General features: G+C 34.8%; 1 protein-coding gene across 3 annotated transcripts in view; it reads left to right on the top strand.

Moving 5' to 3' along the window:
- CWF19L2 (CWF19 like cell cycle control factor 2) overlaps nt 1–12973 on the top strand; it is a 200612-nt gene that overhangs the window by 72310 nt on the left and 115329 nt on the right. For all 3 annotated transcript variants that reach the window (XM_029207882.1, XM_029207880.1, XM_029207881.1), the window contains exons 9-10: nt 4294–4390; nt 5992–6084. In XM_029207882.1, coding sequence (XP_029063715.1) covers nt 4294–4390; nt 5992–6084 — 190 coding nt within the window. The remainder of the gene's footprint in view (nt 1–4293; nt 4391–5991; nt 6085–12973) is intronic.

Here is a 12973-nt window from a genome sequence, read left to right as displayed (position 1 = left end):
CTGATTGTCTTAACCAGTTTTTAGCTTCATTGAATTTCTTTACTGTTTCTGTTTTTTATTTATTTCCACTTTGATTTTTTTTTTTTTTTTTGCGGTATGCGGGCCTCTCACTGTTGTGGCCTCTCCCGTTGTGGAGCACAGGCTCCAGATGCGCAGGCTCAGCGGCCATGGCTCATGGGCCCAGCCGCTCCACGGCATGTGGGATCTTCCCGGACCAGGGCATTAACCCGCGTCCCCTGCGTCGGCAGGCGGACTCTGAACCACTGCGCCACCAGGGAAGCCCCCACTTTGATTTTTATTACTTATATTCTGCTTACTTTGGATTTAATTTGTTCTTTTTCTGCTTTCTTCAGTTGTAAGCAGTTATCATTGATTTGAGATCTTTTTTTCTAATATAAGTATTTAGTGTTATAAATTTCCTTGTAAGTAATGCTTTAGCATCATCCCACAAATTCTGATATGTTGTGTTTATATTTTTATTCAGCTGAAAATACTTTTAAATTTCTCTTTGATTTTGTTCTTGACACATGGGTTATTTACATGTGTGCTAAATTAGTTATAGTTAGTTTAATTAGTTTCCAAATAGTTGAGGATTTTTGCAGATGTCTTTGGTAATTTCTAATTTAATTTCACTGTGGTCAGAGAACTTACTTTGTATGGTTTGAATCCCTTTATATTTATTGAAACTTGTTTTATGGCTCAGGATATCGTCTATTTGGTAAATGTTTTATATGCACTTGGAAAGAATGTGTATTCTGTTGTTGGGTGGAGTATTCTGTGAATGTTGATTAGGTCATATTAGTTGCGAGTGTTATTCAGGTCTTCCATATCCTTGCTGATTTTCTCTTTACTTATTCTGTCTAGTATCGAGAGTGGGGTCTTGAAATCAGCAACTATAATTGTAGATTTGTCTATTTCTCTGGAATTCTGTCAGTTTTTGCTTTATGTATTTTGTTGCTCTGTTATTAGGCGCATAAATATTTACGGATTCTTCTGTACTCTTGATGGATTGACTTCTTTTTCATATGAAATGACTTTCTTTGTCCCTGGCAATACTTTTTGGTCTGTAATCTAATTTGATATTTAGTAAACCTCTTCAGCTTTCTTTTGACTCGTGTTAAAACATGTTACATCTTCTTCCATCATTTTATGTTTAACATTTATGTCTTTATAGTGCATTTCTTGTAGTTTTGCTTTTGTATCCATCTGATGATTTCTGCCTTTTAATTCAGGTGTTTAGACCATTTATGTATATTGTGATATAATTATATTCAAATCTGGAATTTTCCTGTTTGTTTTCTCTCTTATCTGTTTTTTATTTTTCTTCTTTTTAAAAAATATTTCCTTCTTCCCTTCCTTCCTTCCTTCCTTCCTTCCTTCCTTCCTTCCTCCCTCCCTCCCTCCCTCCCTCCCTCCCTCCCTTCCTCCCTCCCTCCCTCCCTCCCTCCCTTCCTCTCTTCCTCCCTTCTTCCCTTCCTTCCTTCCTTTGAGCTGGGTCTTTGTTGCCTCATGTGGAATCTTCAGTTGTGGCGTTCAGGATCTTCTAGTTGTAGCATGAGGGCTTTTAGTTGCAGCATGCAGGATCTAGTTCCCTGACTAGGGATCGATCCCTGGCCCCCTTCATTGGGAGCGTGAAGTCTTAACCACTGAACCACCAGGGAAGTCCCATTCTCTTTTTCTTCTTTATCTGACTTCTTTTGGATTGAGTATTTTTATGATTCCATTTCATTTCTTTAGTTGTATACTTTTAGTTATTTTAATGATTTCTTTATCTTTGACAGCATACATCTTTAATTTATCTACCTTCAAGTGATATTATGCCACTCCTGTATAAGAACTTTACAATAGTTTATTTACATTTCTCCCAATCCTGTCCTTTTTGTTAGTGTTGTCATATAGTTTACTTATACTTGTTATAAACCACTGTTGTTATTTTTGTTTAAATAGTTATCTTAAAGCAATTTAAATAATAAGAAACAAGTATTAAATATTTACCCTTGTAGTCATCATTTCTGTTGCTCTGCCTTCCTTTGGGTTTATCCATATTTCAGTCTGGTATAATTTTTTTTCTACCTGAAGGCTTTTCTTTAATATTCTTTCAGCTTTGTATGTCAGAAAAACTCATTTCATTTTTTTTTAAAAGATATTTTCACTTGATATAGAATTCTAGGTTGGCATTTTAAAGTACTTTAAAGATATTGCTACTCTTTTCTTGCTTACATTTTTTCTGATGAGAAATCTGCTGTCATACTTTCCTTTGTTTCTATGTGCATAACTGACTTTCTTTTCCTCCTATGGCTGCTCTGAAATGTTCTCTTTATCACTAGTTTTGAGCAATTTGATTATGAAGTGCCTTGCTGTGGTTTCTTTTCAGGTAGTTTTTTTGTTTGTCTTGTTTTTTTTTTTTTGGTTTGTTTGTTTGTTTTTGCGGTATGCGGGCCTCTCACTGTTGTGGCCTCTCCCATTGCGGAGCACAGGCTCCAGATGCACAGGCTCAGTGGCCATGGCTCACAGGCCCAGCCACTCCGCGGTATGTGGGATCTTCCCGGACCAGAGCACGAACCCGTGTCCCCTGCATCGGCAGGCGGACTCTCAACCACTGCGCCACCAGGGAAGCCCTGTCTTGTTTTTGTACTTGGGATTCTGTGAGCTTCTTGGATATGAAAGTTTTTTAGTTTTCAACATATTTGGTAAATTTTGGCCTTTGTTTCTTCTGTCTCTCATTTCTTTCAGGGACTCCAATAGCATGAATAGTAGGGTATTGAAGGTTGTCCCATAGCTCTCGGTTGTTCTTTTCCAGTTTTAAAATTCTTTTTCTCTATGGGTTTCATTTTGCATAGTTTCTAATGCTTCAAGTTAACTGATTTTTTCTTTTGCAGTCTAATCTTACATTAATCCTTTTCAGTGTATTTTTTAATCTCAGATGTTGTAATTTTCACTTGTAGAAACTAAATTCTTACCTATTTTATATCTTAGTTGTCTCTAACTTTTTGAACATATGGAATAAATTTATAATAATAACTTTTAATGCCCTTGTCTGCTGTTTCTTACATCTATGTCAGTTCTTGGTTTGATTGATAGCTTTTTCTCCTAATTATGTGTTTTACTTTTCTATATCTTTGCATGTCTGATAATCTTTAATTGGATACTAGATATTATGAATTTTACTTTGTGAGTGCTGGATATTTTTGCATTGCTGTAAGTATTCTTGAGCTTTATTTTGGGACCCAGTTAACTTAATTGGAGACTGTTTGGTCCTTTTGACTCCTGCTTTTAATATTTGTTAGGTGGGCTGAGAGCAGCATTTAGTCTAGGACTTATTTCCCACTAATGAAGCAAAACCCTTAATATTCTACCCAGTGCTTTCAGAATTATGAATTTTCCTAGTCTGACTTGTAGGACCAGGCACTATTACCAGGAATGCTGAATATCTCTTCCTTTAACCCTTTGGGATAGTTCTTTCCCTGACTCCAGGTAGTGTCTTGCTGAATACTCAACGGGAACTCTCTGCACTTCTCTGGGATCCTTTCACTGTGTAGCTCTCCCCTCTCTAGCTGCCTTGGACTCTTAGCTATGTCTCTCCCATTAAGGAGTCCTTCATGCTCTCCCTGGGTTCACCCTCCCTGCACTGTAGTCTCAAATCTTTCTTAAGGCAGTAAGTTGGGACAACTTTGTGTATGCCAGGAATCTGACCTTGGCTGGAAATTTCTCTTTTCTTCTGTGAGGCTTCCATAGTATAGGTTTCACACGTGATATTAGTTGTAAATTAGTTTATGTTGTCTAATTCTGGGTTGACTTTGCAAGAGCACATGGTCACTGTTTTTATTCTTTAAGTGCAGTTAAATGTAATTTCCTGATTATAGTTTCTTAGATTATCAGTAATTTATCACATTGAATGAGAAGAGTTTCCCTAGCTGTGTAGAGTTATGGCCTGATTCTAGAGTTTTAATTTTTTGTTTGTTTCTTTTTTAGAATGAGTATGGGAATATTAAGTAATGAAGAATAGCTGACATATTATTTTTCTCATTGCTACTGGATCTTTGGTCAGATATTATAACTGCCATAGGCCATCATGACATTGTAGCATAGAATCTTTAAGTACTGATTTATGGTGGAGCACTGAGGGTTATTTATTTATTTATTTAATGTACTAGAATCATGATCTATTTGTGCTGAATGCTTTGTTAGGGTCAATTAAAGTAACATTTGAATATTGGTGATGTTACTTGCAACAACTTACTTGTTAATATGTACCTGTATTTCATATGCTCTTAATCTGTCCTGTTCAAACAGGAGTAGTCCAGTGGATGACTCTATCCACATCTTGAGTGTTGATGAGAAGAACAAGTTGGGAGCCAAGATTATCAAGGCAGAGATGATGGGAAATATGGTAAGACTTATATGTTGTTCTTTTGGAGAATAATTGCTAAATATTTAACTTCTTACAAGTAATTTTGGAAGTTCCTTAGCTATGTGGATGTAGCACTCTTTGAAAATAACTGCTGCTTATTGATTCTTTGAAGAAATTCTTGAACACTTCTAAGAACAGTACTGTCTACTTCTAAGTAAGTTATGTAATTTGCCAAATTTCTGAAATTTAAGATTCTAGGGAACTAAATGCTTTTTAATTTTCTTTTTAACTTGGATATTTGCTTTATTATTGTATTTATAACTTATTGAGCATATTTGAGGGAGATAAAGATGTCACTGTCTTCTTTCCCTTTTTTAGTCATATTTTGTTAAGAGTGTGTATTACTTTCTTAAATTCCCTTACTTAGGAACTTCAAAAATGAGCTAATAAGAAGGATGGTTAACTCATTTTTTCAAATCTTAAGGCAACATATTTGTGCCTGACAATGTGTTAAATGCTCTGTGTAGATTAGCTCACTTTATTCCCATAATAATGTTGTGATTTGAAACTTACTTAACTCACAATTGAATAGAAATCAGAATTATTTGGTAAGAGTGGCACCTATCTATTTATTATATTGTCACATTTATATTACACAAATACTGTTACATTGGACATGGCAGAATAACAAAGTCAGGCAGCTTTCCGTGTCTTGACAAAATTGATTCCCTCATAGTCATATGTATGTACGCATCTCAAATCCAAATATAAGTGATCTTAAGTAGTGTTCTGTTTTGGTGTACCATCCGTATGACACTCTTTAGTAGAACAAAAAGTAGCCAAACATGATAATTTCTGTTTTTATTAGTTTATATCTGTAATAAAAGTCATATTTGCTGCAATCTGGTAACACTGAACTTAAGCTTAACCCAGAAATTAGTAAGCAAGACAGACCACCACCACCAACAGCAAGAAAATAACATATGAGTTTTGAAAGCACAATGAAATTAGTTAAAATAGTGAAAGAGAGATCACCAAGTTAAGAGGTTAACATATGTTAAAAGAAGTGTTGTGTGTTCATGGAACCACTGCAGTGGAGAATGCTGTCTTTGCTTGTCATATAATTCTGTTTATTTATTTCATTGTGATTTATTGCTTTATATGTCAGTTTTGTAATATAAATTTTTATAGATTTCCTAGAGTTAAAATGAAATACATTCAGAATTTTAATCTAAATTCCTTAACAATAAAGAAGGTAATATTTTAAATCTTGCGATGGCTTTCTTTTTACAAATAACTGAAATTCTGAGTATTGGAAGTTTATAATATCTAAGGAATTATAAAAATGCCATTCTTAAGGTTATGTATTTCTTTCATTTCCCTATCTTCCCTAAAATATATGTCCTTGTAATTATTTACCTTCAAAGCATAAACAATTTCTACAGGTATTTGAGAATTTTGTTACCCAGAAGAGTTCATTAAAAAGTAATATACTAGGCTGTGAGTTGGTAACTAGATTTAGATGAGAGCTACTTGGATGTCTGCTATGCTGTTTTCCCTATTGTTAAGTGAATTTGAAATATTCTACAAATGAAGAAACTATGTTATCACACCTGTTTTTCTTGTCTTTCTATTTGAAGGAATTAGCTGAGCAACTTAAAGCCCAACTTGACAAGGCAAATAAATTCGAAGACAGCATAACGCAGATATCATCAAAAAAATCTGGGGTAGAGGTAAGTAATAAAAGTTTGTTTATAGGTAGCCAGTTACCTTATATAATACTTCTACTTGGCAGTGGTAATATTTTGATGTTAAATGTGTCTATATCTGTGTCGGTGTGCTTGTATGTATTTATGCTTGTTTGCTTGTTTTTAAAATTTATTTGCGTATGTATTCTCTCATGTTCCACCATTGTGTCCTGGTGGAAAAAAGCCTAGGCCTACAGTTAGGCCTAGGGCCAAGGAGACCTGGTTTTTTTCTGGGCTCTGCCATTTACTGACTGACCTTGCACAAGTCAAGGTCATTATCTCCTCTTCCAGAATGAGAGACTTGAATTTGGTATCCATTTCATGTAAAATATTTTGTTCTAGGATTCATTCACCTATCAGTAAAACAGATAAAAACACCTTTCTGCATGGAGTTTTATTTGGGTACTAAGAGAGAGGTAGTAAATTGTAAAAATAAAAAAAAAGTTATATATCTTAGGCAGGGTGGTAGGGATCTTGAGTGCCAGGTATGCTGTATGTTTATGTGTATGTGTATGTCTTGGGATGCACAGGCTAATTCTCATTGAAAAAGTGACATTGATACAAGGACTTGAAGGAAGTTAAACAGTGATCTTTGTGGATCTGAGTGAAGAGCACTGTGGACATAAGGAACAGAGAATTTAAAGTTCCAAAGACTGGACATGTGTCCAATGTGTAGGAAGAACGGCAAGGAAACCAGTGTTGTTGGAGTGGAATGAATGAAAGAGAGGAAAGTAGAAGATCCAGATTAGAGAGATTGTGGGAGGCCAGATCATGTTATGCTTAAAAGTCATAGTAAGGAAGTATTGAGTTGGCCAAGAAGTTTGTTTGTGTTTTCGTACCATCTTATGGAAAAATCCGAATGAACTTTTTGACAAACCCAATAGGTTTTTATTCTGGGTGAGAGGTAAAGCTATTTAAGATTTTTGAGCAGAAAATGTATTTTGACAGGACCATCCTGGCTTCTTTGTTAAGAGTAGATTGGGGGAGAATAAGGTCAGACATAGGGTCTAGTTAAGCTTTTGCCATGATACATACAAGAAACGATAGTGGACTTGACCAAGATAGTAGCTGAAGAGATGATTAGAAGTGATTAAAGTTTTTATATGCATAAATGTTTTATGTGTGTGTTTTGAAGGAGAGCGGACAGGATTTTTATGATGGTTTAGATGGGAGGGGAATATGAATTAAAGAGAAGAGGAAAAGTAGACTCCAGAGATTTTTGCCTGAGCAGCTGGAAGACTAGAATGGCCATTATTTGAGATGTGGGAGAAAGAGTAGGTTTGGAGCAAAGATTGGAAGTTCTGCTTTTGGTATACTGAGCTTGGATGTCTTTTAGATGTGAAACAAGTAGAACTATCAAGTAGGCAGATGGATATAGTTGGGAGTTGAGAGAAACCTGAACTGGAAATAGAAATTGGGGCATTATTAACATATAAATGGTGTTTAAATTCACAATACTGCATGAAATTACCACAGGAGTAAATGTAGATAGAAAAAGGCAAAGGATTGGTTTGGTTGCATTACAGTGTTGAGAGGTTTATAGAGTGGTTTATAACTGATTTTAAAGGACTATTCTCAAAGATTAATTTATATAATTTAATGGTAGTGTGAGAAGAGGTGAGAATCTATGAAATCAGGTTTCATAGAATTTTTTCAAGCTTCAGTTATTAATGACTTAGATAATAGTACAGAGAATATGTTTATGAAATAGGCTGTTTTTACTAAGTTGTGCTAGTCATGTTTTTAAAAAGTGGATAATTTGGAGTTTCTTGTACAGATTAAGGAATTGAGAATGGGAAACTATAAGTAGGATTAAAAAGTAGGGACTAAAAGAGTATAGCTAAAACTACTTATACTGTGTACACTTTTGCCAGATTTATTTTTTCAAGTGTCTTTGTGGTCATAATACTTTTGTACTCTGAAACTTTTATGTGGTTTCTTAGTGCTAACTATATAAAGTACTAGATCTTCCTGCAGTATATCCTTCCAAAGTATAACCCCATTTTCCAGCCTTACCTCCAAAGCTTTTTTATACGTAACCTACATGTTTCTTTGACATTTACATATGCTATTAATTATCTGTGCCGGATATCACCCTCTTGAGGCTATCCACTTTTCATTTTGTCTTTAGTCCATTATGAAGCCTTTTTTCTCGTCCTTTTGAACAGTTGTAACCTTTTCCTCTTTTGAAACTTAAAGCCTTTTAAAATATTCTCTACGGAATTTGTCTTTTCAAATTATGTATATTTGTATTCTTGTTATACCTATCTCTTTTTTGATACTTGTCACTTTGTATGAGAGGGTTCTAAAACTGTGGCTGAATTTCAGGGGATTCTTGAAATTGAAAGCAGTTCATCTGAAAAAATTGAAGCAGATCTTCTATTAAATAACATTTCTTCTGCTGTTCTAAGGATATTGTAGAGTACTGACAGACTATATCTCATCCCTTGAGCATATATCTCTATACCATTACTGATTTCTTTATGTTTTTCAGCTCCTCCTAGCTTTTGAGCATTGTATCTCATAACTCAGGGAAGTAGAACTCAAAGTTGTATTCAAAGTAGAATTTCTATTTGTGAGTCTCTTTTGGAAACTGTATAGCCCTTTGAAGCTTCAAATAGAAAGGTTTTTATTCTATGGATTCTTTTTTTTTTTAACATTTTTTCCTAGTTTTATTGAGAAATAATTGACATACATCACTGCTTACAGTATAGAGCATGGTGATTTGATTTACATATGTTGTGAAATGATTATCACAACAGGTTTAGTTAACATCCATCATCTCATATAGATATAATAAAAAGAAAAGAAAAAATCATTGTGATGAGAACTCTTAGGATCTACTTTCTTAACAGTTTTCCCGTATATCATACAGCGTGTTAACTATAGCATCATGTTGTGCATTACATGTCTACTACTTATTTGTCTTGTAACTGGAAGTTTGTACATTTTGACCACCTCCTCCAATTCCCCCACCCCTAGGATGTGCACAGTTTAACTGTGAAAAAGCACCTATTAAATTCATACAAATGAATGGAGTGATAATTATAGGAATTTCAGGTATCAGCAGTGTTTTTCTTTTGGGGATGGTGGTGTGTGGATGTAACGTGGGAGAGACAGCTATACAGGGTGGCCAGGGAAGGGGATCTTTCTGCAATTTCTGAAGCTATACCTGTAGGTTGTCACTTTTTATTTATTTATTTGGTTACAAGTATTATTTATTTATTTATTTGGAGTATAGTTGATTTAGTGTTGTGTTAGTTTCAGGTATACAGCAGTGTGAATCAGTTATACATATACATATAACCACTCTTTTTTTTTAGATTCTTTTCCCATATAGGCCGTTACAGAATACTGAGCAGAGTTCCCTGTGCTATACAGCAGTTTCTTATTTCCTAAGGATTCTTTGACCAGAAAAGAAAATTTCATTCTTCTCTGCAGAGATAGGGCACTTGCACATTTAGTTAAAGCTTTACTAGGCATATATGTAAAACAAACCTTTGCCAACAATTCTGAAAGAATTCTCTTTGAGAGAATTCAAAGAATGCCATTAAAGTCATTTATTCTATCAGGGTCAGCACCTTGGTTTATCTACCTTTCAAAGTAGTTTGTTAAAAAATGAAAGTACAAAGTTGTTTACTACAACAAAGAAATGTGCTGATATTTTAGAGGAAAATCCTGAAATACTTCTGATAGAAATTTTGCCTTTTCAGATAAAAGAAAATCCCACTCGTAGAGCACTGAACATTGTTCTTTCATTACTTAGCTTATTTGTTAGAAATGTTAGATTGTACGAATAGGGTAAATCTCCTGAATCAGTGATCTATGAACATCTTTTTGGCTTTAGTGAAAATCCATCAGCACTTCTAATTGTTGGTTTGCTTATTTCTCTTACCCTTTAGAAGTTGAACTTTTTAGTGATTAGGACAAGGGCTATTTCAGTTTATATATATAGTGTCTAGGGTAATGCTTGGCACATTGTAAGCAATCAGAAAATAATTGAAATATTTGTTTTATGAATGTCCTTGATTTATTTTGTTCCCCATAGTTTTCTTTCTTTTTCTTTTTCATATTATTTTCCATTATGGTTTATTATAGGATATTGAATCTAGGTCCCTGTGCTGTACAGTAGGACCTTGTTGTTTATCCATTCTATATATAATAGTTTGGATCTGCTGATCCCAAATTCCCCATCTATCCCTCCCCAATACCCCCTCTCCCTTGGCAATGACAAATCTGTTCTCCATGTCTATGAGTCTCTTTCTGTTTCATAAATAAGTTCATTTGTGTCATATTTTAGATTCCACATATAAGTGATATCATATGGTGTTTGTCATTCTCATTTTGACTTGCTTCACTTAGTATGATAATTTCTGGGTGCATCCATGTTGCTGCAGATGGCTTTATTTCATTCTTTTATGGCTAAGTAGTATTCTACTGTTTAAATATACTACATCTTCTTTATCCATTCATCTGTCAATGGACAGTTAGGTTGCTTCCGTGTCTTTGCTATTGTAAATAGTGCTGCTGTGAACATAGGGGTGCATGTATCATTTCAAATTACAGTTTTGTCCAGATACATGCTGAGGACTGGGATTGCTGGATCATATGGCAACTCTATTTTCAGTTTTGTGAGGAACCTCCATACTGTTTTCTGTAGTGGCTGCACCAATTTACATTCTCATTAACAGTGTAGGAGGGTTCCCATTTCTCCACACCCTGTCCAGCATTTTTTATTTGTAGATTTTTCAATGTTGGCCATTCTGAGTGGTGTGAGGTGGTACTTCATTGTACTCTTGATTTGCATTTCTGTAATAATTAGCAACATTGAGTATCTTTTCCTGTGCCTATTGGCCATCTGTATGTCTTTTTTTTTTTTTCTTATTTCTGAGATACACATTTTAAAGTAATAACTAGAATTATGACTTATAACATTATACCAGAGCATATAAGATTTTTAGAAATTTCATGTAATGTCTGGAACATTTATGTTAACATATTTCCATACAAATAACCCAAAGAAAGTTTAGTATTAGTTGTTTTTTTTGTTTGTTTTTTTATACTGCAGTTTCTTATTAGTGATCAGTTTTATACACATCAGTGTATACATGTCAATCCCAATCGCCCAATTCAGCACAACACCATCCCCACCCCACCGCGGTTTTCCCCCCTTGGTGCCCATACGTTTGTTCTCTACATCTGTGTCTCAACTTCTGCCCTGCAAACCGGTTCCTCTGTACCATTTTTCTAGGTTCCACATACATGTGTTAATATATGATATTTGTTTTTCTCTTTCTGACTTACTTCACTCCGTTTAACAGTCTCTAGATCCATCCACGTCTCAACAAATGACTCAATTTTGTTCCTTTTTATGGCTGAGTAATATTCCATAGTATATATGTACCACAACTTCTTTATCCATTTGTCTGTCGTTGGGCATTTAGGTTGCTTCCATGACCTGGCTATTGTAAATAGTGATGCAGTGAACATTGGGGTGCATGTGTCTTTTTGAATTATGCTTTTATCTGGGTATATGTCCAGTAGTGGGATTGCTAGATCATATGGTAATTCTATTTATAGTTTTTTAAGGAACCTCCATACTGTTCTCCATAGTGGCTGTATCCATTTACACTCCCACCAACAGTGCAAGAGGGTTCCCTTTTCTCCACACCCTCTCCAGCATCTGTTGTTTGTAGATTTTCTGATGATGCCCATTCTAACTGGTGTGAGGTGATACCTCATTGTAGTTTTGATTGGCATTTCTCTAATAATTAGTGATGTTGAGCAGCTTTTCATGTGCTTCTTGGCCATCTGTATCTCCTTTGGAGAAATGTCTATTTAGGTCTTCTGCCCATTTTTGAACTGGGTTGTTTGTTTCTTTAATATTGAGTTGCATGAGCTGTTTATACATTTTGGAGATTAATCCTTTGTCTGTTGCTTCATTTGCAAATATTTTCCCCCCTTCTGAGGGTTGTATTTTCGTATTGTTTATGGTTTCCTTTGCTATGCAAAAGCTTTGAAGTTTCATTAGGTCCCATTTGTTTATTTTTGTTTTTATTTCCATTGCTCTAGGAGTTGGATCAAAAAAGATCTTGCTGTGATTTATGTCAAAGAGTATTCTTCCTATGTTTTCCTCTAAGAGTTTTATAGTGTCTGGTCTTACATTTAGGTCTCGAATCCATTTTGAGTTTATTTTTGTGTATGGTGTTAGGGAATGTTCAAATTTCATTCTTTTACATGTAGCTGTCTAGTTTTCCCAACACCACTTATTGAAGAGACTGTCTTTTCTCCATTGTATATCCTTGCCTCCTTTGTTGTAGATTAGTTGACCATAGGTGTGTGGGTTTTTCTCTGGGCTTTCTATCTTGTTCCAATGAGCTATGTTTCTGTTTTTGTGCCAGTACCATATTGTCTTGATTACTGTAGCTTTGTAGTATAATCTGAAGTCAGGGAGTCTGATTCCTCCAGCTCCGTTTTTTTCCCTTAAGACTGTATTGGCTATTCGGTGTCTCTTGTGTCTCCATACAAATTTTAAGATGATTTGTTTTAGTTCCGTAAAAAATGCCATTGGTAATTTGATAGGGATTGCATTGAATCTGTAGATTGCTTTGGATAGTAGAGTCATTTTCACAATATTGATTCTTCCAATCCAAGAACATGGTATAGCTCTCCATCTGTTGGTATCATCTTTAATTTCTTTCATCAGTGTCTTATAGTTTTCTGCATACAGGGCTTTTGTCTCCCTAGGTAGGTTTATTCCTAGGTATTTTATTCTTTTTCTTGCAGTGGTAAATGGGAGTGTTTCCATAATTTCTCTTTCAGATTTTTCATCATTAGTGTATAGGAATGCAAGAGATTTCTGTGCATTAATTTT

The sequence above is a fragment of the Monodon monoceros genome, unplaced genomic scaffold (genome assembly GCF_005190385.1).
Source record: "Monodon monoceros isolate NGI ecotype Baffin Bay Population unplaced genomic scaffold, NGI_Narwhal_1 Super_Scaffold_7, whole genome shotgun sequence".
NCBI lineage: Eukaryota > Metazoa > Chordata > Mammalia > Artiodactyla > Monodontidae > Monodon > Monodon monoceros.
Note: the sequence above shows the minus strand (reverse complement) of the source record. Positions and strands in the feature narration are given on the sequence as shown.